The sequence below is a fragment of the Colletotrichum phormii genome (genome assembly GCF_030913505.1).
Source record: "Colletotrichum phormii strain CBS 102054 chromosome Unknown BDP81scaffold_1, whole genome shotgun sequence".
NCBI lineage: Eukaryota > Fungi > Ascomycota > Sordariomycetes > Glomerellales > Glomerellaceae > Colletotrichum > Colletotrichum phormii.
The window spans coordinates 2,470,558-2,495,333 of record NW_026851443.1 but is presented as its reverse complement, the minus strand read 5'-3'; the positions used below and the strand labels follow the sequence as shown (position 1 = coordinate 2,495,333).

General features: G+C 51.8%; 5 protein-coding genes across 5 annotated transcripts; all 5 read right to left on the bottom strand.

The window, feature by feature from the left end:
* Positions 1 to 3,625: 3,625 nt before the first annotated feature.
* BDP81DRAFT_401851 (zinc-binding dehydrogenase) lies at positions 3,626 to 5,199 on the bottom strand (the record flags this gene model as incomplete). Its single annotated transcript, XM_060588822.1, has 2 exons — positions 4,772 to 5,199; positions 3,626 to 4,697 (listed from the first exon to the last, which is right to left on the bottom strand). The coding sequence occupies exons 1-2, from the start codon at positions 4,966 to 4,968 to the stop codon at positions 3,626 to 3,628; spliced, it is 1,269 nt and encodes a 422-aa protein (XP_060451915.1). The 5' UTR covers positions 4,969 to 5,199.
* A 695-nt stretch (positions 5,200 to 5,894) lies between these two features.
* BDP81DRAFT_11545 (uncharacterized protein) lies at positions 5,895 to 6,417 on the bottom strand. Its single transcript, XM_060581537.1, has one exon. It carries the CDS (start codon positions 6,295 to 6,297, stop codon positions 5,995 to 5,997), a length of 303 nt encoding a protein of 100 aa, XP_060451914.1. The 5' UTR covers positions 6,298 to 6,417; the 3' UTR covers positions 5,895 to 5,994.
* A 120-nt stretch (positions 6,418 to 6,537) lies between these two features.
* On the bottom strand, positions 6,538 to 7,230 carry BDP81DRAFT_306819 (uncharacterized protein; the record flags this gene model as incomplete). The annotated part of the gene is made up of 1 exon (XM_060583310.1): positions 6,538 to 7,230. One exon carries the CDS (start codon positions 7,228 to 7,230, stop codon positions 6,538 to 6,540), a length of 693 nt encoding a protein of 230 aa, XP_060451913.1.
* Positions 7,231 to 15,822: 8,592 nt separating this feature from the next.
* BDP81DRAFT_413657 (uncharacterized protein) lies at positions 15,823 to 17,310 on the bottom strand. Its single transcript, XM_060589302.1, has one exon. It carries the CDS (start codon positions 17,154 to 17,156, stop codon positions 15,879 to 15,881), a length of 1,278 nt encoding a protein of 425 aa, XP_060451912.1. The 5' UTR covers positions 17,157 to 17,310; the 3' UTR covers positions 15,823 to 15,878.
* A 1,481-nt stretch (positions 17,311 to 18,791) lies between these two features.
* On the bottom strand, positions 18,792 to 20,223 carry BDP81DRAFT_413653 (alpha-galactosidase A). The gene is made up of 2 exons (XM_060589301.1): positions 19,899 to 20,223; positions 18,792 to 19,809 (listed from the first exon to the last, which is right to left on the bottom strand). The coding sequence occupies exon 2, from the start codon at positions 19,787 to 19,789 to the stop codon at positions 18,959 to 18,961; it is 831 nt and encodes a 276-aa protein (XP_060451911.1). The 5' UTR covers positions 19,790 to 19,809; positions 19,899 to 20,223; the 3' UTR covers positions 18,792 to 18,958.
* Positions 20,224 to 24,776: the final 4,553 nt, after the last annotated feature.

The following is a 24,776-nucleotide window of genomic DNA, read 5'->3' as shown; positions in this document are numbered from 1 at the left end:
CTCCACGTGGGGGGCGCCTTTTTTTTTTTTTTTTTTTTTTACTCTCCTCTGTCTCGATAAAGCAAGTCTCCGGGATAAGCTCATTATCAAACCTGCCGCCGGGTCTGGCGTTCGAGAACGTCTCGCCGTTGGACCCGTTGGGGAATGACCCGGTCCAAATCTTGGAAAGGGTTCATTGCAAGTGGAAACGGGCTCGAGTAGTGTCCGTATCCTCGTAAGCTGAGGTACCACTGGATACCTTAGCTTCTTTACCTGAGCGACTGAGGCAAGCCTACTCTGGAGATACCTATAGCAGAGGGAACGCTATTGAAACCCTTGATGGGCAGAAAGCCATTTGTGTGGAACAGTCCTGGTTCGGGTAACCAAGGACTGCGACCTCTTCGGCGTGGGGAGGCGGCGCACGCGGTTGACAATGACACCTCGATGTGTGTCGATGCTACTCTGCGTCAATGGAAGACTGGACAAAATGCTCCCCTACGTATGAGGCGGTAGAGGACGCGAGAGGGAGAGAGAGAGAGAGCCCGAGAGGGGAAAGACCTTGAGTTGGAGAAGCGCAAGTGAACAGGGACCCGGGAGTCGGGGGGGAAGCTTGGGTAGAGGCAGGGGAGGGGGGAAAGAGAGAGACCTGATCCGCCTGGTGGGAGGGAACTGCTAGGTGGGCAGAGAGTTTGCTTGGGAGAGGAGGAGACATAGGGAAAAAAGGGGTCCTGGGGCGGGTGAGGCCTGGTCGGCGGTGAGGTGACGATGACATGGGGGGAAGACGCGGTTCGTGATTCTTGGGCGGGGTGGAGCGACGCGTCGGGCAGGGTCCCTGGCTGGGTTGAGAGACGCGTCGGGATTCTGGGAAGAGAGAGTGATGATTGTTTGCGAGATGTGAGTTGCGATGGCTCTCGTTTGAATCAAAGAGAGGAACTAGAGAGAATGTGAAGAAGGTTGGACAAGTGTATAGACAAGATATTTTGGTCGTTGGTTTGCTTTTGGGAGAAGGCAGTAAATTCTCCAGGCCATGCATCGTGACAATCGTTACTTGAAGTTGAATTCTCAAATCTTGGTTATCAACTCGAACCTTGCCTCAATCTTCGACACTTTGTGATCGCAAAGACGTTAATCGCTGTGTTGATTCTACTTTCTAATATGTCCCTCGCGCGGAGAAATCTGATGATAATCTCAGATACTGTTCCTGTATTCGCTGGCGCAGCTTGATAAGAGACGGCCTTCTTTTCCTGTTGTTGTAAATGAACCCGAAGCGAGACTCCCATTTTGCATGATCATGATGGTCAACGTTTAAATAGTTTGCTGGAAGTTGACAACCTCTCCACTCAAGTGGTAAAGACACTTCTCGCTGGATTCGTGCTGCAAAGCGGAAGAACGCCCTTCTCGCTTCTCGCCCCAAATTGCTCGTCTTGATGACTGTCTTCCATATCCAGAGCTCTCTACGGGACATTTACCTTGGCGTTGGACGACAGATGAGAGAGAGCGCTGGTTTGTAGAACTGTTAGTGACTTGTCGTGGCACAAAATGAGCCTCACATGATGCGTGACATTGACGTTGAACACAGCTCTGGCCATTGCTGCACGGAGCATATTCTCACCGTACTGCTCCTTGGCTCCCGTACAGAGCGCCGCTCACACTTGTACGCGTTCTGACGCAATGAATCATGAATAGAACTTGTCATCATGACCATGGGGGGCGTTCACTCTTTATCCAATTCCACTCTCCTAATGTATGGTTTTCGGGACCGTCTTTCATATCCTCTACTCTGATGGATGGTCAAGTGTCTTCTCGCTGCCTTGTTCCGCGTCATAGTCCGAAGGCTTTTCTCTTGTGAGTGTCGTGAGCTGCTCGTTTTGTTCTCGTATGAATGGCCGCATCTTGAGGTGGTCCTGTGCATAAGAGACCCGGTCTGTCTGTTGAATTTTGGCTTTTTCTGCATAATTTGACTTTGAGGAAGCCAGAAATTCTCCCTGAAATATATCTCATCGAGGCGAGCTCTATGCTGTGGCAAAGAATCGTGGTGTAGATGTCTGGCCCACGGGCTCCATGTCGTGACACCGGTGATTGTGCATATGTTACAAGTGCAGGCTTTTAAATGCCACTATAGAATACATCAACGGAGACTCATACAAGCGTGTTGATCCATTATGACGGCCAACACGTTCGATCTTCACACCGCTAATGATCATAAGATGTACGTCAGCCTTGCCTGGCGAAATGCTATATGCCTTCAGCTGCGAGCTGAAGTCTGAAGTGCTCTTGCAGACTCTTCGAGCTCTAGCCTGTATCAATATCGATGTCTACTGATGTTCCGAACAGGATGAGCCGCTTCATATGTTCTTGCTAGGGTACCTCTGCCGTACCAGATGACTACTCACCATGACGGCTCATCCACGCGCAGTCTATTCACCCGCTCTTGAATTCTTCTCCAAACCGACTTTACACGTGAGGCTGATTCCTTCATCTTCGATGGTGATACCTTATCGATGGAGCAGCAAGCGGAAGAGCCTCATCCTCGCCAGATATGCGAGCTATGAGATCGAACCACGGCGTGTACAATCGCTCCTGTTTTGGCTCGAGTGCGTGGATCAATTTATGTTTTGAACACTACAGCCACTTATTACCTCAACTGGACACCCTCGCTCACCGTATACGAGGTCTAGTACTTCAGCGTGCCGAATACGCACAAGTCCTCTTCCATTTTGGGTCGGAATTTTCGAATAATCGCAGATGGGGGGAAGCAAATGCCTGGGTATTTCGCGTACAGTCATAAACAAGAAGCGTTCCTGTAGTGCCCGTGACGTTCCGCATGAGTTCAGAGTGGGGCCTGAATCTCGACTGAATATGTGTTCATGGCACCACCTGCAAAAGTCCAGTGCGGTTCTATTTATTTGATGAGGTATACGGAGTACTAAATGGTCCCGTGATAACTCAACGTACAAGACATCATGACGCCTAGATATCAAAGGAAAGACCATCGTCACTATCTCCCAATGATCGGAGATACCCGTTGAGAGTTCGAGGAGGTCAAAAAGACGAATAAACAGTCATTCACGTACTTCTCTCTTTGGCATAACAGATGAGTTGTATCCGCAATGTCATGTACTAGGTAGAGTTCGTCTTGCCATCTCATTTAGTCAGACTCCACGTACATTCCAGATGTATCGAAAGGCCTTCTCAATCAAGTTTGGCTGCGCTCCCCAGGAAGAGCAGTCGTCAAAATCACCATCAGGACGGGTAGATTACCAGTTCATAGGAACCTTAAGAGGATCATCTATCCTGCCCCGTTCCTTCAGTTACCAGCGTATGTAATATGGAAATGACAGACTCGCGAACGAAGCATTGCCATGAGTACACATACCTCCATCTCTAGCATTGTTTCAGTAACATCACGTGTTTTAGGTTTTCGAAAGACTCAAGATAAAGGAAATGACACTCGAGGCCTTACGCCATGGGCGTGGATGATCTAATTTAGCGTCACCAAAGGCCTCCTTTCGTGAGCCACGCCTGCGTTCAAGCTATTCGTACGATATACTCCTCGTAGACCACCGCCCGTCATCCAGACATCATCTAGAACCTCTACTCCCATATCCTACAACACTTCAACCTCAATCCTCACCCATCCCACCTCTCACGTCTCCCCAAAAACAAAAACCCCCTTCCCCTTCCTAAACCCCCCAAGCGCCCCCTGAACAGCACTCTTCAAAAACCCCTCCTCAGTACCCCATTCCCACCCAACCTCCTCAACCGGCACATCCCTAAACCTCCCCTCCCTAATCATCCCCAACACGTCCTCAATCGCAAACTTCCTCCCCGTCGGATCCCTCTCATTCCACTTACTCAGCCAGAACCCGACAAACCTGATATCCTTGAAGATCAACAGCCCCGTAGGCAACATGACCGGCTGCCTCGCCATCCCACCATACGAAACCATCGTCCCGCTCTCCCCCAAACTCCTCGCCACCGCCGTCGCAGACTTCCCGCCCACGCAGTTCAGTCCCAGACCGACCTGCTCCCTCCCGCCGCGCGTCAGCTCCGCAAGCCGATCTCGCCACTCCCTCGACAGGAACTCCTTTTCCGTGACCACGACGGTGGCGCCCAACCCCGTCAACTCGTCCTTGAGCGCCTCCGTCTCGGCAGCAGTCTCCCTCTCCCGGACGACATTGATACTCCGCAACCCCCACAGCTTCCCCAACTGCACCGCCGCCCTTCCAACACCGCTATTCGCCCCATTCTGAATAAACCACCCGCCACTCCCGGGATCAAGAGCCTTCATCCCACCATCACTCCCCTTCCGTATCTCCCCGGGCCCATACGTTCTCAAAATCCGATACGCCGTGCACGGATTCACGCTCACGGTAGCAACCTGCGTAGGCGTCAACCCCTCCCTGCTAACCTTCATCACATCTTTCGCCTCAGCAACAGCATGCGTGCGCCACGTCCCAAACGAGCTGGCGTTGGGGATAACCCAATCCCCCTTGCTCAACCCCGAATCCTTGGACCCCACCGACACGACCTCGAACACGCCCTCGTTTCCGGGGATCGCAGAGGGCTCGGGCGTGCCGATGAGTTGCGCAAAGGGGGGTTTGGCGCCGTATGTGCCCTGGACGGTGTTGATGTCGGCCGGGTTGATGGGGGCCGCGAGGGCGCGGAGGAGGACGGCGGAGGAGGGGATCGAGGGCGAGATGGAGTGTGTGTGTAGTCTGCGTTTGAAGAAAGCGTCAGTCTTTGTGTGTCTATTCGTTTCGAATGGAGGGTTAGCAGGCTGTCTACGTACTGCAAAACGTCGCTGGGCTCGCCCTCCTTGGAGAACACGAGCGCCTTGGCCTGTGTATACCCGTACGGACCGGACTTGTATCGTCGCGCAACACGGGGGAGGTACTGCGCCGCCTGTCGGCCCGCAGCCGGTCGCAGCGCCGAGGTCAGCGGCCGAAGCGCCGTCGTCGCGGCGTTTGTGCGCAAGCTTGCCGCCATTGTTTGTATGATTGTGTGTCAGTCGTGAACAGTAAATCGACAATTGGCACAATGACGCAAGAGTGGTGGTTGTGGGAAGTGGACAAAAAAAAAACAAACCGTAGCTCCAAAGCTGCAGGTCCCGGCTCTGGCTCGGCAAACGGGCGACCTGGAGCTCCAATCTCACAATGACGTCCCCTCCCACTACGGGCCGACGAATCAGCCCACTAGCGCCGTCCCCTGGAAAAGTGCACGCCGCACGGGAAGGGGAGGGAGTGGTGGGTGGTGGTGTGGTCCCGCCGTTTCCGCGATTGGCTCGAGCTTTCCCACCATCACCACCCGCAGCTCCGGCCAAAAAGGGGACGGACGCCGTTCCAAGGCACCGAAACATGAAGCGGCGGCTCCGGATATTCAACGGACTCACGGGGGAGTACGGGAGGAGTCTGTCCGGCACGAAAGAACGCCTGGCAGACGCGCTATTCCGCACAGGTACAAGCGAGTTTCGAGTGGACGGTCGAGAATGCATGGTGACATGTTCTAGCGATCTGCTTTGCTGCAGCATCTTTCTCCAGCAGAAAAAAACTAGCCATGGCCTTGCTAGGCTCTTCTGCGCGCTAAAACAACCTGCAGATGCAAGCCTCTCGCCACATGATGTGTTCAAGGGGCCATAGCGTCAGGTCCGGATGACGCGGGGGTCCATCTGCCATCATTTTCCTTTCTCACCAAAGTTCGGCTCGTTGTCTAAGTCTTTAGGAGTCGACGGATATCCTCACCTGAAAAAAACCATCCCGGCCACCTTGATGAATCAAAAGTCAACATGTCGAAAATCAGACGGTCGTAAAATGTAGTCTCTATTACTTGCTGCTGTTGCCACATAAGCACCAGCGGCATCAGGATGCATGCACTTGGCCAACTGCTCCGTGATATGGCGTTTCCAGCCATCGTGGCTAAGCCCAAAGCATCTTTGCCAATTGATAGTTGCGTCCTTCCTTTTGCCATGTAAAGGCTGACGCGAGCCCGAGTTGTTCCTCGTTCCTTCATCGGTCGTCAGCCTCGCCACCGCTTCTCAACCCCCACAAGCTTCTCCATCAAACCCGTAAACACAAACATGTACATTAGAAGGTAAGTCGTAGAGTAGGAAAGGGTTTGACCAACAAGCCCGCAAGGAAAAGAGATTCGGGGCCCATGGTGCCCGTTTTTTCCAGACAGCGCAATGAGATGAAGAGAAACACACAAAACAAAGAAAGTGTAAACATCGTATGTCAGAATGAGCCCGCGGCGCGAGCTGGGTATCTTGCATAACTTCTTCCAATCTTGCCTCCGCTCCTTTCCACATCTGCTTCGTCCCATCTCCGCCTCTTCGTCCCCAGCTCTGGCTCGAAATGAAGTTCAACTTAAGAAACGCTAGGAAATCGTATGGGTGCATCCGTTCGGATTCGGTCGTTCGCTCGTCGGCGCATATGAGGTGGTTTTCTTTTTTCTTTTTTCTTTCGCATTCGACAAAGAAGCCGGTTCCCGACTCCAAAAACCGGCAGCTCTGTAGATATCAGTCATGACTAGTGTCGGGGATTGTCCGCATCCAGTCAGTAATTATTTAATGTTCTTGAACAAGTCGTCTCCGAGACTGCCCCCGTCCCCTACATCCAGCCTGGCTTGGAGGGCGCTTAGCTCGGGGATCATGGGTGGCGGAGGCCCTTGGACCTGAGGTGCCTGCGCCTGTGCCTGAGGGATCTGAGGCTTGCTCTGCGTTTGGCTGCTCGTCTCGCTGACGTTGGGGTGCTCGTAGACGACACTGGATCGTTTTTGTGGCGGGGAGGATTCGCTGGTTCTCAGCCTCTTGAACCAGCCGCTGCTTCGCTTCGATTTCTTCTCGTCGATGATGCTGCCTTGACTACGGCTCATGGGACGGTTGTGGGCGGACTGGGTTTCGCCTTCTGCATATGCTTGGTTCAGTAATGTCCGGCTGAAGAGACGACGGATGCTGCCTTGTCTGCTTGACGCTGCTGGAGAGAGTGGTGTGTCATCCGAGAATCCTTTCGTACCATTGGTGGTGGCAGGCGAGCCTGGAACTGCTGCTGCATGACCATTTGTCTTGTTCTCGACCTTTTCCTTGACGGCGGAACCGGAGTCCTTGGTTTCGCTCACACGCGGGGTCTGGGGAGGCGTGGGGACCTCCTGGACGGGGCTAGGGAGCGGCGGGGGGATGTTGGTTCCCTCGGTCAAGGAGCCGAACTTGAACTCAAGCTTGGGGAGCTCGAATCGTTTCGAACCGGTGGAAGGCATGGTGGGCGGTGATGCGGATTAGATAGAGGGTTTGTGTCATCAATTGACTTTGTTGATGCAAAGGCGAGGTTGGGCCAGGATGGGTCCGTTTGAAAGGCGAGGTTTGCAAATGGCAATTGCAGGATCCGCCAGCAGCCAGCTCGACAAACGAACGCGTGACAGGCAGTGAGTGCGGTTCGCCCCGTGGCGTGTGTCGTTGGACGGAGCAGCAGGGGGAGTCGAATCGGACCCAGTGCGAATGCGGGTTGTGGTCTGGTGGGACAGCGTGGATGTGGTGGACGAGGAGCGAGCGAGTGCGACGCAAGGGAGTCTGGGATTCGGGGAGCGGTAGGGAGGGATCCGCTGATGTGGTGGATTTTGTATGGAAAACGGAGCCGAGTTGTGAAGGGTCTTGAGAGCTTGAGAGTGAATGAATGTCGAGGTTGGTGACAAGACGGGCAGCATGCAGGGTATGCTTCAGAGCGAGATTGGGTATTCGTCTTGTGCGGTGGCGCACGAAGGAGCAGGCGGAATGGTGGACAGGCGATGCAGTGTACCAGGTACTCGTATAAATGCAGGGTACGCAGTAGGGAGTACGAAGCAGGTAAGGTAGTGGTCGTGTACGAAGTAGTGCAGCAGGTTCGGGCTATGTATTGCCGCCGTGCTGGGATTCGAATTGGGTCTCTAGGTATCCGTACCAAGAGGTCGAAAGCGGTCGTATTGAGCCACGATGGTGTTTGAGTTGTTGGCCTTGAATCGTAGCCATAGGCTGAGCAGTCGTAAGGCGAAGACTGAAGTGTCCTAGGCAAATAGACAGACACGGCACAAACAGCGCTGGTGGCTCTACTTGAAGTCGAATCGAGTTGGGCTCCAAAGGACGTGGAGCTGCAGCGGCCAGAGACGAAACGACACGAGACGGCGATTGAGAAAGAAAGTAGGCCCAAGAGAGGAAGAGAGGCCCGGGGACGGTGGAGTAGAAGAATGGAACGGCAGGTCGGGGGTCAAATGGGAATTGGACTGGACGATTGGGGCATGGTTTGGGAGAGCGCCCTTGGACCTTGGACCTTGGTTCCTTTGCTTGCCGGTGCTTCTTCTGCTTGGTGCTTGGTGCTGGCGTGGGCGTTGGATGGCGGGATTGTGCAATGGGATTGGACTGTTCTGGTTCAACTGGGCTGGATTGGATTTGAGATGTCCTGCAGGGGTCCAGCACTTTGCGTGTTTGTCACCTCAGTATGAGAGACTGTGAGTTGACCAGGACCGCCAGGTCGTTCCCCGACGGGTGGGATGGCGTCGCACTCACCCTGGGGTCCCTAGAGGTGTCCGGGTACGCAAGTGTGGTGTCTGACAAGGATGCGCCTGCCAACTTGGTTTCTTCGTCTTTTCTTCCGCTGTTCCTTTTTCTTTTCTTTTCTTTCCCTCCCGTCTCTCCCTAGGTAGGTCTCCAGTGACCAAAGTCGGCACGAAGCAGAGTGACAGAATACTTACACGCATCTCGGATCCCCTTTGCTTTTCTTCTTCTGCTCCCTTGGAGTTTCCCTCATAGATAAATGAACCCCAGGGCCCCATTGCTTCAGGTTGGTGTTCTGCTCTTTCCGGGAAGCGACCTGAACCTAGCATTCCGCATTGCTGGGATGGCAGTCTGAGATGCCAGATTGAGGCGCCGGGCTGGACCTTTATCAACATCTGTGCCCCATTCTGGATAGCTCTGGCACTCTGCTGTTTCCTTACGAAGTTCATTATGAGGTACGTAACTTGGGTTGAAAGTTGACAGGCTGCACCTGTGCTCTTTACTTTTCTTGCCTGCCGTAATGAGGTAAATCTTCGCACGGTTGGAAGGGGCGTCTTATGTAAGTAAGCACAAGACGAAAACGGGGACCGAGGGTGCGAAAGTGACACTGACATTAGCAATTGCACTTGCACCTGCCTGCCATTTCCAATGCCTGGGCACCCACCAACCGTGCCTGCCTCTTCCTTCCGCGGTCACTTCCATTGGATCTTGCCCACCCAACTTCCTAAGGTACTCCGTGCCTTCCTTGGGTATCCGGATGGAAGGTCCCTTCCCCTCCACTCCTCCGACGTGCCTTGCAGCTTGGATGTCAGGGTCTGGTGCATGAACATTGCTTACCTAAGTGCATATTTCCCGACGTGCAACACGTAATCTTAGAGTTCGCATTATCGACTTTCTGCAAATTCATCCCATCCGGCCCAGACGTCAAACATTCAGCATGATCGGCGCTGCTTCTCGAGTCACAGAGCCTGTCACTGGCAGCCTGGCAGCAGGGGCTTTCTTTGCTCTTTTACCAAGTGATTTGGAACTGCAAGCTCTCGACTGTCCATACCTAGTGCAATTCTCTCGACTGTGCCGTGATTGTCACACTCTCACCACAATCCCCTCTACGCTGCGGGATGGGCACGGAAAGCTTGGCTTCACAGCCACTGATATGCAAGAGAAACACGATCCAAGATGCACCAAGTCGACGCCTGCAGGGAAATTGTCCGTGAACCTGCACTAGCACAGCTTGCACGACACCCTCTTGGCTGCACTACTTCGCACACACTGCACACTGCCTGCTGCACACCATACGAAGTACATATCACGACCGAGGTCTAACGGATGCATATCGGCGCGTCTCAACAGGTTTGCCTGGCACGCTGCAATTCCATCCGCTGACTTTGATACGATGCGCAGATATACGCCGGCCACATCGGATTGTCATCTACATGAGCATTCCTCGGAACAACACCACAGTCATTTCTCAAACATTTGCGTTCCTCCGTCTCGACTTTGCTTGGGCCCAGCAAATGTCAAACCATGTCTTCCAAGTTTTCTCTCTCGGCCATTTCTGACTCCCATGTCAATGCCGCGCGCCGCCTAATACCATGATTTGGGTCCGTTCCTGAGCTAGCAGATCACAACCACCCATCTCCGCCAACGAAGCGTCTCCTTCTCTCAACCATCCTAGCAATCCGGCCACGAGCCGGCCTCCGTTTGAAGCTCCATAACTTCCCTACAGAGACGTGACCCCGTCTCAATTGGTCCGGTGTGCTCGACGGTCCGGCAGACCAAGCAAACGCTCGAGGCGCCGTTGCGCCGAGCCGTGTCGCCAATAATCCCGTTTCAGCAGTCAAAGTCAACCGGGGTTCATCTGCCGCAGATGGGGACACTAAAGGGAAGCTGCATTGCAGCTCGCCGCCTTTCCAACAAACGTCAAACGTCCCCTCCTCTACTCCCGCCTTTGATCCGGTTTTCAGACTTTGGTCCAGCGAGGCCGCCTACCGTTGACAGCATGGCTATTCGACTAGGTCTCGGGGCTTTTTCATGTGGCGATCGCCGCAAGGCTCAAGACCACAACGCTAGGTATGTATCCGTATTCAAATTGCATGCGACGGCCACTACCATGGTGCGCAAAAGATCGTCCTCCATCACGAGTCAACGGCACCTATTGACAACCTTACGCGATGCTGAGTCCTGACAGGCCGTTCTGCCCTAGCCCAGTCTCACGTACGGTTACCTATCGCGTTTTCAACTTCTCGGTCAAGCGAGAAACATTGGATTCCCAAACGGGAAACCGGCTCCATTCCGAATCTCCTCGCATGCAGGCAGGCCGCTAGCACCAATCCCCACGACCATGGCCCACAATCCTTGATCCTTGAGCGCGTGGTGGTCCCTGGCCGCCCCCATCCAACGAAGAACCAGACCAGGCAACCCCTATTTCGCATTTTCCCGTCTTCTCATCGTCAAAGGTCCCGCGCACAAGAAGCTTTTTCTGCTCTAGCCCGAGACCAGGGACAATAGGTAAGACTTGGGCGAGAAAATTTGAGCTTTCCCACTTGATCGTATGAATTATCGTGGCTTATCATACGGAAAGTGCCTATCAAGGATACGGACCGTTTCATGCAGCCCACACCAAGAGCCTGGCACGCAGCACGAGGCAAGAGAGTTCGTCCCCGCTGCCTGGGTCTGCAAGCAAGGGCGTTGAAACATTTCATGGAAACACATTCCCTCTTGCCGGTACGGACATGCAGGTACCTCAGGATTTTGTTTCCTCCAGGCTGCATCAGCCGCGCTTATCTTCAAAAGATGATATTTTCCATCATGGGTCTATCGTGAGCTCCTTGATTTTTGGCTCTGTTCACCTTTTCGGGTCTTTGTAATATCCGATTCTTCGCAAGCAGACGAGCAACGATGTTACACCGTTGTCCACTCTGGCTAGAAATGTCAGAGCGTTTGCGCCGAACGTGGCTCCGGCACGCTGATAGACCCAGAAACGATCAGGCATGACCCATTTCTCGTACCCTGGCTCGAGTGGTGCTTGCGTATCATGGTTCGCGCATCACCCGGCGTCAACAGTCGGACACGGAGCCCAAGAAAATCCCCATCTGCTAAAATTTGCCGCTGACTCGATTGCGAGCTGCTCACTGCGACTTTGACTATTACACGTGACGGTGCCGGCGGGGCACTTTCGGAACCGTGGGAGTTCGGGACCCTCTCCAGCCGGAGGAGCAAAGAATATCCATGGACGAAAAAGTATACGGACTCTCACCGAGCTCCGAATCTCAGAGGCTCAGACCTTTTGCCGTCATGAGCCCGAGTTGCCTGTTGCCTTTTGCACTGGCCATCGGCGGGCCGGCACGGAACCCATCGGACGACATTTGGTCTCCGAGACGCGGAGGCAAAGCTGGCTGTACGGCGTCCCCTCGATGGTGTCGCCCAACGCACAACTATCAGCACTCTCAGCTGTAAGATATTTTACATCGAAATGTATGAAAGTGGTGGCCTTAGAGTTTGAGCACCGCTCGTTGTTTCCGCTGTCTAATTCCAGTGTGGCGGAAGCCCATGCCGGTAGAGGCCGCAGTCATCGCCAGGCCGTGATTCTTTCCCCTAGCACGGCAAAAGGAAAGCAGAACTATCTCAAGACGTAGAGATCACCGTGGACCATCTCCTAGTTGACTTCTGCAGAGCAAGAACAGGTTCCGAACAAGATGGAAGTCGCATATGCACACACCGACAGTCAGAGGAGAAAGCGGAGCTGGAGGATCTGCTCCACTGTCATTGCATTGACACTTTTGCCGTCGCCACAAGTCTTTGCAGTTGATGCCGTTGGGAAACACGGCAACAACTCACATTCGCACGAGTGCGAGTTGTGGCTGCCGCCGCTTGGTGTTGGTGTCTGGCGACTTGGGCATCACGATGCCCTCACTCTGCCACATACGACCATGCCCATTGGAAAACTCGGGATCCCGTCCGCTCTCCCATAGATAAGCCAATGAGGGGAGTCTTACCTATGGAGAGTCGCATTTCTGACTAAACGCCGGTGAGACGGAGATGGCCCCACATTTCCTTCCCGTGTTGCCCGTACCGTTAGAGCCCCGTCTCCGTTTCTGGCCTCCGGCCTGGTCGCTGTTACGCGCCGCAAAGGCAGAGCCCGGGTGTGGCCATAGATGACGGCGGTTATTGCGCTCAAAATTTGAGATGTGGGATTCAAATTCTCTGCCATCCCTCCCCCCTCCCTCACACTCCTCCGTCCCTCGCACTCATTCCTGGCGTTCCCTTCGTCCTCCCACTCACTACTTCGCAGACTTCTTGTTCCTCCTACGATGGATTTTCACTCGATCTCCGGCCGACCAGTCCCTAGCGAATTACGTTCATAACAAGAAAGAGCTACGAGGGATTTCGCTCTTTTCTCTAAGGAAGCTTTACCCGACCGCGCTAACGTTATACCTAAAACAATAGATCAACGTGAAAGAGTATAGGCAAAATAGGAACTATAAGAAAGCTTCACCCTATAATTAACGCGAGTTTACTAACGTCATTTTCGTACACATAGGTGGGCAAAAAACATTATGAACATCGACCTTAATCAGACTTAGCTTAACTTTTACCTCCATTATAACACGGCCACTACCTATATACGAATGTTTCTAAAAGCCTATGTCGAGAACTCGTATGAGCTTCGCGTTTATCTGGGCCTAGAAGAGTATGAATAGGTAAGTATAGTCATGACGGGGGTTACGCTTATGGATATATAGAAAAGTCTAGTAGGGTCCGCCAATATGAAAGTGCTTTAGAAAAAGAGACAGGAGGAGTGACGGAAACTATATGTACCCACAACTACCTAAATGCAGTAGAGGGATCTCTCTTTTGTATATGGCGCAACGGTACAATTCCGAATTCTGTCAAGGAGCCACATAACCAAGCTGTTACGGCCAGCTAGTCGTAGGGGTATGTTTGCAGAAGTTGAGGCTGCGATACTTAGTAACAGTGTCGTTGATTCGGGGATGTAATAATCAGTGATTATCACACGTCGCGGTGGATAGTTTCCTGGAAACTATGTCTGTCAATCGTGGGGTGGGTAAGGCTTCGGTGATCAATCGTAGTTTTGTCAAGGTGATAGCTGAAAGTGGATGTTAATCCTGATACGAAGTTAATTGCTGAAGAGCTATGGAAGTCTGTCCTTGAGCCCGGCTCAAGTCCATCCTATATAAAAGTCCTGATCCTGAACATATCCTTTGTCCCTTGGGTCGCCCTGGATCATTCTGATCCAGAATGATCGTTTGGCCCCCATTTTGATGATGATGATGTATTTAACGTCTGGTAACAAAAGGACGTGCCGGGCGCTATGCCGACATGGTCTATACTAATCTAAACATTTGGCCCCCAAGTCGTGTTGGATCATATTGATCCCAAATGATCCTTATCTTATCATCACGTGACCTGTACCATAGTTCTTCCGTTCCGTAGAGGGTTACTGGTGTTCCTGCTTCACCCGCGACCTTCTCCTGTAAAAACCTTTTCTTGGCACCTAGTGTTAAGAATTGTTAGGGTTTTCCAGGGCTTCGGCCCGTACCCCTAACGGGTCTTATCATTTCCGTCTTCACTTTCGGACTCGTCTCTCAACACCACCACAGCAACCCTCCCCCTCATTCCTTTCACAACACCAAACACGACGAGACCTCCCCCGAAAGTGAAGTAGGGCGAGGGTTTAGAAGCTTTGAAGGTCACTCTCGCCCTCGCCGATCCGCGCGTCCGCTAGCCTGCGGCGCGCTATGCCCGCCGCGTGCGGGCCACCACTCAAACAAGGCACCAAAGCCCCGGCACAGCAGTTAGGCTATTTTCTGTCTTCATGCCAGACCTTCTGTCTGGAAGGTCTTGAACACTTTCGCTCCCGCCAGAGCCTGACTTGTTCAGGCAGTAACGGAGAGCGTTTGTTGCGGGCTCCTGTATCGCCATCGGCTGGGAGCCGACTTGCTGTACGCCTTCCTTGCTTCGCTCCAATGCAAAGTGGAGAGAAGAAAGGCGTAGAACCACACCACGACTGGCCGTGCTAGGTTTTTCCCCCTTGTGGTTTTCCCTAGTACCTCCGAACTACCTTTCTTGTGGATGAAGCGACCCGGGAAAAGGATGGCGGATAAGAGAATTCTGGTCAGGTGAGAAGATCTGCTTCATTTTGGAGCGGTTTGAACAGGAGCGTTAGATGAAGACGTAGCCCTGTAACATAGTTTAGATTAGCATAGACCATGCCGGCATCGCGCCCGACACGTCTCTCGTCGCTCGAGACGTTAAATATACCACCACCACCACTGCTTCACCCGCATACATGGTGCGCTGTAGTCGCCGTGACCTGCGGGGCAGGCCTGAACTTGGTCATGCATGTTGGGTCGTAACAGTAAGGTGGCTTAGGAATAACACGCCTCTACAGTCGTCAAAGAACCTTCTAATCGAGCAGAAAGTGCTTGTTAGTCTGTTTATATTGGCAACTGGTAGCGCACAACGAAACGTCAGCCATTTCTTCCGGATCAGTCAGTCAACAGTGTGTATGGTGTGGAATGAGGTATTGCCATACCTTGTAAAACTCCATAAGGCATACGTAATACCAGCTGGAGAAGCAGAGCTTTCGCCAGAGATCGAGAACAACAAGAAACTAGGCAAATATTTTACTGGCTGTGTTGGCGCAGTTGACGGCACTCTTATTAACGCGTATATCTCTGAAAACAATCAGGCAACGTGGCGAAGTCGGAAAGGGATAGTGGCACAGAATGTCTTTGCTGTAGTTCGGTTTGATGGGGGGTTCTCGTATGTGCTTGCTGGGGCTGAAGGGTCTATCCACGATGCTAGCCTGGTCAACTTTGCGTATAGTCGAGGGTTTCGAGTCCCAAAAGGCCGATATTTCTTAGCTGACGCAGGGTTTGGTGGACGAAGTGGCCTTGTTGTTCCATATAACAAAACTCGTTATCATTTGCAGGAATGGAGGGACGCAGAGAGACCACCAGAAACAGCCCATGAGCTATACAACCTCCGTCATAGTCGCCTTCGAGTCATCGTTGAGCAGGTCTTTGGTCGCCTTAAGCGGAAGTGGAAAATTATTCGCCAAGCAGCTCCAGAGTATTGCCTTGACTCGCAAGTCAAGATCATATACGCAGTAACAGGCCTCCATACCTTCTTGCTGTATCATCTTGAAGAGAAGGTTGTTGAAGATATTGAAGAAGAGGGTATTAATGTATTTCAAGCAGGTGAAAGGGCTGATAAGTGGTGTATGGGGCAAAGTATGTAGGATATTCGGCAGCAGACAGCAACAGCAATGTGGCAACAGTGGCAGGCAGCAGGCTCGCATGGGTAGATAATAGTCATTACAACTGATTGTGACAACTTACTATTACAACTAATTGACCTATCGACTTTTCTCTTGCTTATATACCTCCATACAATACGCCTTCTTTAACTCGTCACTTGGTAGTAAGTTCCAATACCTTGCTCGCGATACTACTAACTTCTTCTCCTTCGTTATCAACCTATTTGAAACAACCAGATAAACGTCATAATTAAGGTCACTTTGAAATCTCGCAAGGTCCTCCATCGCCTTATTCACCTCAACTTCTTCACGTGACGGCTGCTCTCTCACCCTGTGTTTCTCCTTCAACTTCATTGCTAATACCTCTCCTTTACTGCTAGAGAACTTGTTTCCAAGGTCCTGTATCGACTGGCCAACGTACGCGTTGGCCTCGGCAGCAGTAAGTGTTTTCTTTCTCCGTGGGTTGTTGCCGATAGGAATGAATTGGCCACGTTGAGGTAGAGGAGTTGAGTGAAGATTTGACGTTAGGGACTGTGGCGATGAAAAGGGAGACTGACTTGGCTGTAGATCCCGTGTACCTGGATAAAGGTCGTCTTCTTCGACATCTCCAACATCCTCTTGGTCACTACCGTCGCCCCTAGAGTCGACCTCACGGCTGACCTCTTCAATAGACTGAATATTGTTGCCCTTGCCAACAGCGGTACTCCATATCTCTTGGTATGGAGCCGGCGGCCCTATCCCTTTCTCGAAAACCCACTCTTGCCGTGGATGGTCGCTAAGAAAGCTCTCTTTTGCCTCATCACTGCAAAAGACTCTGCCGTCATCTTCATCGTACGTATTGCCTGACCTATAGGCAACAGAGGCCCAGGTATCGTACCTCTTTCTCTCAACGTCGTACTTATTAGCTAACTGTATAGCAGTTACGCTATTAGCGAACCAGGCCTCATCGTTTATTTGCGTTGCAAGCTCGATGAAAATAGGCCTTCTCGTGGCAGCCTTGGTGGTGTTGAGTTTCTTGTCCCGGTAGAGGATGACGAGCTCCTCCATGAAGCGATGAGTTAGGTCCGAGTTCCATGGCGTGCGAGACCGTTTTCGTGCTTGGCTGACACTTCTGATAGACTGCTGAGTCTGTTCTTCGCAAGAAGGCAAAAGACTGCCTTGGTTGGCTGCATCACCAACTTCATCATCATCATCATCAAGATCATCAAACCACCGCCTTCGCTTTGCTGGTTGCCTTGCTGAACGCCGTGGTGGGTGCTTTCTCTTGCTGCCGCTGCTGCCGCTGCTGCCGCTGCTGCTGTCGTCTTCATCAGCAACAACAATAATAGTACCCTCTTTGTTAATGGAGAGTCCTTCTTCGGTTTGCCAATTCGCCATTGCAACTTCACAATAACGACGTTAGCAAGAGGAAGAAGCAATTAATGATAACGTCAACATTGAGGGGAAATGAACCCTATTATCTACAGGGCAGGCGGTGAGTAACATCCTCAATATCAGGGATCACGGCGATACTTCATGCAATTATGTGTTACGACCCAACATGCATGACCAAGAACAGGGCTTGCCCCGCAGGCTCGCGGCGGTTACAACACACCACATATGCAGGAGACAAGGGACACTAGGCACCCTCTCACGGAGCGGAAGAACTATGATACAGGTCACGTGATGATAAGATAAGACATGAGCGACCATGGTGGGGCCATGAGCGCTCATGCCAAGTAATGAGCACTCATACAGGAACAATGAGCGCTCACCCGATCAGAGGGACTGATCATTGATAAGGGATATATTCAGTACCAGTACTTGTATATAGGATGGACTCGAGCCGGACTCTAGGACAGACTTTCCATAGCTCTTCAGCAATTAACTTCGTATCAGATCTTATGATCGCTTTCAGCTATCTTCCCTGAGAACCTCTTTGATAAGACTACGATTGATCACCGCAGCCTTCCCTTACCTTACGACTTACAGACATAGCTTTCCTGAAGCTATCTCCGACTACGAATACTGTTACCAGTTCCGCAGCCTCAACTTCTGCAAACATACCTCACTACGACTAGCTGGCCGTAACATTATGCTTCCACTTAGCAGGAATTACTAAGCAACAAGTACTAATTATCCAAGTTACCTACGTTATCCAAGTTTTATCCAACATACCGATCACTGCCTAAACCTTTTAATAAGAAGTTGTTATGCCCTATTTATTAACGTAATGAAGGTCACGTTATAGATTTCACTATCAATGGTTTCGAGTCTTGGATAGAGCATGCCTTGGATTGTCACGGACGAGACAGCCAGACAGGGTGCAAGCGGCCAGTTCTCCTTTGAATGTTTTCTATGCCCACGAAGCGGCGCTATGGATTGTATCTCTAAGCGTTTGATTCATGGATGAAGCATGCAATGGATCATTATGGCCGAGATAGCCAAACTGGCCAGGGGAGTCATTAAAGCTACGATACACGTGATGGGCGGTATTTCTATGTTCCAAAAATGCGCTCGAGATGCCAGCATACAGATGCTGCATGTTTGAACCGCTGTTTGAAGAGCTTGGTCGGTTACTGGCTTCATCAGTGTTGGTTCCACGGTCGCTTTGGGTTGGCGAGTTCTCTCGAGGGCAACAGCCACGTAATCATCGTGGTTCTATTGCTTGTTCTTCTTGTTGTTTTTATCTTACATTGTAGGCAGGAGTCGGTCGAAGTAGGTAGTGACGGCCTGGGTGATTGCCCCACCTTTATCCGGCCGTGATGACTAAGCCAGTTGTCCTAATTCGTGACGGTTAGTCAGGGTGGCCAGCGGAATATGCATATGTGAGTGAGCAGAAAAGAGCGTCTATTCGTACTAAAGAGTGGATGGAATCACCACAGGCTTGTGGGCCTAATGCTATCCTAATAAGTCTTGCAGAGCTAGGACCAGGTGGAAATGACAGTCTGGCCTGTTTCGTGATGGTCAGACCATTCCGAATGGGTTATGTCCATGACTCGCGTAGAAGCATGCATGGATTCTGTCACTTCGCCCAGGGCAGGTGCCAGCCAGCCCATGGTACCAGCCTATTACTCCTTATCAGCCTTTGCTGTTCCAACAATCAGATTTATCTGGTGCTGCATCTGCGGCTTACAATTCGCTGGCACGCTGCATGAACGCGCATCCACGAACTAGTAAGTGCGTCTCCATTTTCAATCTCAGATGCTATCGCCTTGGAAAATGAAACCTCCGCCGCGTCCTGACTCGTCGGCCAACTCCGTACGCAACTTCTTCAATTCCTTGTCCATCGACTCGGGGCTAGCATTCTCCCGAAGGTGCTCAAAGTCGAGTAGCTTCACCCCTTCTTTCGTGACCAGAAAGTTGTATCGGTTGACATCCCCGTGTTCAAGTCCTAGTTCGTGGAGTTTCCCTAGAGCGGCTTCGCAGACGGCCAGATCCTGGGAGGAAGCAGAGCGTCCCTCTATTTTCTCCACCAAAAAACCCATGATGCGTCCATTCTCGTGGACATGGGCGAGGAAGCGCGGGGCCAGCCCTTGGCCTTCAAGTAGCCGATATGCTCTTGTTTCTTGTTCGATGCGAGGCAGTTCCCATTCGAAACGGGCTATTTTGACAATTATGGTGGCCGGTGATGTGAGATTGGTTGGGAGGGTCGAAGGGAACAGGGCCTCGAAAGTCCTTGCCGTGAGCTGTTTGGTCTTCTCCAATTCTAGGCAATCAACCTTGGTATGGTGCCATTGATCCTCGACACCGGCTAGTGGTCGGTTCACTAGAGAGGTTTTCAAGTCGCCGCTGGTTTTATCTCGTGAGATGCTGGCTACGGTCCATTCCTTATTGTAAGGCAGGCGGGGCAGGGACTGAAGGGGGAATGAAAGTATGTCCCTGTCAAAGGTTCCGGGAAAGATAACGAGATATTTGACTTGGTTTCCGATTCTCAGACGGTATTCGCTTTGAAATGAGTCGTCATCGTCCACTTCCATGGACAGCAAGGCCGGCTGCATTGGCGGATTCGTAGTGTGATTGTCAGACATTGTCAACAATGGATCACTGACTGCAAAATCGTCAGTCTATACATTTGAAGAATATTAAGCACAGTAGATATACAGCATTCGGGAATTTATGCTTTGTGGATTCTTTTACCGTCGCCTTATAGCTATGTGCGAATTTAGTGTCCTCTTCGTACTTTCGTGATGTTAGCATACAAGCCAGCGGCACTGTGCAGTACTTTGAAGTACAGCGCGAAGTTGGAAATGGCTGCCGGATTACACCTGCAACAGCGGATTTGGCCAAGTCCGGCCTGTAGTCAGAAGTCGTGTAAAGTAACTCCGTTTCCACCAACGAATGATTGCTTTATAAGGAGAACAGCACACAGTGCACTTCCGGGCTAGTAGAACCAATCCTGCTTACCCCAGTACATCCTGCGTAAATAACCTTCTATTTGTTATTGTTGGTTTGCGTGTACCACAGGTTATTCACACAGGTATTCCTGGTATTGCGATCGGTAGCAATATCGTTGGGTTAATCTGGTGTTCTTGTTGTTGTTATTGTTGTTAAGGAGAGTATCTAAACGCGAAGGCTCGTGATATGGAAGGAGGGAGCTGAGGTGTGTCACGTGCCGAAGACACGTGACATAGCTCGGCTCCGTGTATACCTAGCGATTGCCGTTTGTTCCCAAAGCGAAGTAGAGTGATACCTCGAAAGGTACCCACTGTTAGCACTCCTACCTTCGTCAATGGATGGTGCAAAAGTCCTGCTAGAGAACAGAGAACAGATCGCTGCCCTTCTCCAAGCGCAAGCGATCGAGCAACGCGATACCTGGATCCGAGCCTATATCGCAAACGTCCCTTACACCAGGCATTGTCTGGTAACCAACACTGAGCTAGAAATCACGACCGAGGAGCTCCTTGAAGAGATCCAGGTCTCGACGAAACTCAAGCCTGAAAAAGCACACTTCTCTAGGAAGGACGAAGTCGAAAGGCTAGGCACGGTGACAGCCTGGTTCAAGGCGGAAGCCGTAAGGCAACTACCAAGACGCCTCCGTTTGATGGGGGCCAGCGTTTTTGTAAACCTGCAGTTCCCGAAGGAGAAGAGGTCTCCTCAATGTCTCCGCTGCGGCGGTTTTCACAGCGAACGAACGTGCACCAGAAGGAAGAGATGCCTCAAGTGCAGCTCTCCTTCCCACACAACTGATCAACACCGGGCACCCTGCGGCGGCACTGAGGGTCACGATGGCTGCGACTGCCCCTTTAAATGCCCGTCGTGTAACGGGCCTCACGCCGCCTTCGATGCGACTTGCCCTATCCAACCCAAAGTGGTGAAGGGGGTAGTCCAGAGGAGGGATAAGGCTCAGCTACGGGCCATCCGAGCTGAGGGAGAAAGATTATGGAGAAATGCGACCTAGCAGTCGCATCGACATTCCCGTGAAGAAGAACAAGCGATGGACTGTACCCCGGCGAATGAGACATAAAAGAAGAATATAGCCCTCTAAAACCCTGTAAATCATGCAAGCGAATGTGGGTAGGCGGGCATCCGCCTACGAAACAGCACTAAACCTGGCTTACGCAGCCCAGATCGATATTCTCCTAATACAAGAGCCGTCTATCCGTTCGGAAGAGAGGAGGCTCACAAGACACCACCCAGGTTTTGAGACTTTCACCCCAGTAGATAACTGGACCGAAGACCGTCCCAGGGTACTTACCTACCTCCGCAGAGGAACTGGGGTACGAGGCGTACAAATACGGCCTCTACCCGATCCATCCACAGACCTGCTCTTCTTACGACTCCTCTCAGGAACGAAGGAGGTCCTCACAGTCATCAACGTATATAACGCCCCTCGTGGCTCTCTGCGATCTGGCCAGGCTCTCAGGAACATCCTAGCGGCCTGGCAACCCAAACCTGAGGATCGAGTACTGATTGCGGGGGATTTTAACTTACACCATTGGACGTGGCAGCCCGAGGCCACGAGTTCCCCGGACGCTGAAAACCTAGTAGAATGGGCAGAAGCCGCTAGCCTTGTCCTAATGTCACCTATAGGTGAACCCACGCACAAAGGCGGCAACACCCTAGATTTATGCTGGGCGTCCAGTAACCTCCATGGGGCTTCCACCAGCATAGAAACGTCACTACACACGACATCAGACCACGAATCTCTGCTTACCCGGGTCCCCTTGGCCCTGATCGATTCACCCAGCCAGACCCCGGGAAGGTTTCGGCTCGACACGATGGACGAGGAGCTTTTCCTCGGCATCATTAAACGCAACTTACAACCCATGCGCCGCACTGCAAGCAACATCCAAGACCCATAGTCTTTAGATCTCCTAGCACAACAGCTTACGGACTGTCTTATTAAAGCACTTACGGCTTCCACAAAGCGCACGCTCGGGAAAGGTATAGGGAGACCATACTGGAGCGAGAGCTGCACACGTAAACACCGAGCCTATGCGAGTAAGCGAGCGATGTTAGCAAGACTCCGCGCAGCCGGAGTGAACTGCTAATGGGAAGAAGAGGAGGTCGAAGCTCTAAAACAGGACTTCCTCTACGAGTTTAAACGCTCCAAGGATGCCTTTTGGAAAGATAAGATCTCCTTAGCCTCCTTAAGCAAAGACATATTTGAAATGGTCGGTTGGTACAAAGCCATAGGATCCTTTCAGACCCCGCCACTCCGAGATGTAGACAACCAAGACACGCTTGTCTCATAACCAAAAGAGAAGCGTGACTTATTTACCTGCGTCCTCCTTAGAAACGCTGCAATCTCCGAGGACATACCAACAGAAAGCCCAGTCCTACAAAGGCAAGCTACGCTTCCTTTCCCGCAGGTTACGAAGGACGAGGTACGGTCTTCGGTTCTCACCGCGGGAAACACGACTCCTGGGACCGACGGAATCACTACGACTGCTTTGAAAATAGCATGGCCAGTTATTGAGGATATTGTCCTCTCACTTTATAGCGGGTGTATATGCGAGGGTTAACATCCTACTTGTTTTAAAGAAGCAACTCTCGTGATCCTAGCAAAACCGGGAAAAAGAGACAAGACACTCCCGCGCTCCTATAGGCCAATTGCGCTCTTGGCCGTCCTCGGAAAAGGCTTGGAGAGACTCATCGCTAGACGACTTGCCTGGATCGTAGTTAAATATCGTGTTCTGCACGATCAACAGTTTGGAGCACTCCCTCTTCGCTCTTGTAGCGACCTCATCGTAGCGGCCATCCACGATATCGAGTGCGCCTGGCAAAGAGGCCTGGTTACCTCTATGCTTATGCTCGATATAAAAGGGGCTTTCGACGCCGTGCTCCTAGGACGACTGGTCCGACGCCTCTGCGAATAAGGATGGCCGGAGAACCTCGTACGCTGGGTCTCAAGTTTTGTTACCGGAAGGAGAGCAAGAATAAGGCTTGATGGGGAGGTAGGAGTCGTCTTCGGTCTCGAATGCGGACTACCATAAGGCTCACCCGTGTCTCCTATTCTATTCATGCTCTATATTGAACCTCTTTGCAAGCTAGGTATAGCTCGCCTAGGAAGGAAGCGATCTCGTTTCGGCTACGCCGATGACGTCGCTATCTTAGCAAGCTCAACATTACTAGAGAATAACTGTGACATCCTAACCAAGGAATGGAAAGAAACCTTAGGATGGGGCGCGACGGAAGGAATCACTTTTGACCTCGATAAGTCCGAACTGATCCACTTCACTAAGAGACGAAAAGACGGAAACCTATTAATCATAGTAGGTTTGCCGGATGGGAGGTATTATATAGTTCAGGCTATTAAAGAAGGCTCTTCTCTACGCTGGCTCGGCGTTCACTTCGACCGTAAACTCATATTCAAGAGTTACGTAAGAAACCTCTCTGCAAAAGCATGCCAAGTAGTCAATGGACTACGGGGACTAGGGAACACTGTCTGGGGCGCGCCTGCGTACTTACTTCGTCGAGCGATCACCTCTTATATATTACCTACTTAGTACTATATATCTGAAGTATGGTGGCCCGGCAAGAGCCGGATAAAGAATGGACGTACTATCTCAAACGGGGTTGGTAGTCTGCTACACCAACTGGACGCGACGCAAACCAAAGCCATTAGGGCGATGGTCCCCGTATACAGAACTACGCCTGTACCGATCCTACAGCGCGAGGCGGCTCTACCCCAGCAGAGGTGATACTGGACGCGAAGCTCCACACAGCGTCCACCAGAATCCATCGTCTGGACGAGCGACACCCTCTCCGAACGAGACTCAGGGACAAATCAGGACCAGACTCACGGCTACGACGAATGGCAAGCCTCGTAAGCAAAAATACCGAATACATCGATCCGTTAGAACTCCCCCCTTGGGAGCAACTAGCGGACTGGCAGACAGCCCTCGCCAGGGTCGGCTACGAACCTAATAAAACCAAAGAAGAACAGGCCCTCTCCTTTGCAGGCAGGATGGTAACTTTCTCCAAGCGGGACATTATTATCTACACTGACGGGTCCCAGATGTCGGACGGCAGCAGCACCTCCGCCGGAGCAGGCTGGGTAGAGTACCAAGCTACACAGCAGATCTTCCGCGGATCCGAACCACTCGGCTCTCAAACTGAGGTATATGACGCGGAGGCATATGCTGCGTATCACGGCCTGATGGAAGCTACCCGGGCTCCTACGGCTCGTATGGCAGATAACGTCCACATCTGCCTCGACAACCTCGCAGTCGCGGCTAGACTATACTCCCAGAGCACAGGAAGCAGCCAGGCTAGATTTAGGGCCTTCAATAGGCTCTCTTCCTCCTGGACTCGGAGACAAAGAGAGAGCTGGACAACCCCCGGCAGGGTTTATGTTTGGTGGTGCCCTGGGCACACGGGAGTACCAGGAAATGAAGAAGCGGATGCTCTAGCCAAGGAAGCCTGCAAACTAATCCCAAAATCACAACCACAGCCCTCATTAGCGCACCTAGAAAGGCAAGCTAAAGCAGCTGCCTTCCAAGCCTTTGCCAGAAAATGGCTGTCCCAATGCCCTCGGCAATATGCCGACCTCGAGATAATTCTTCACCCCAA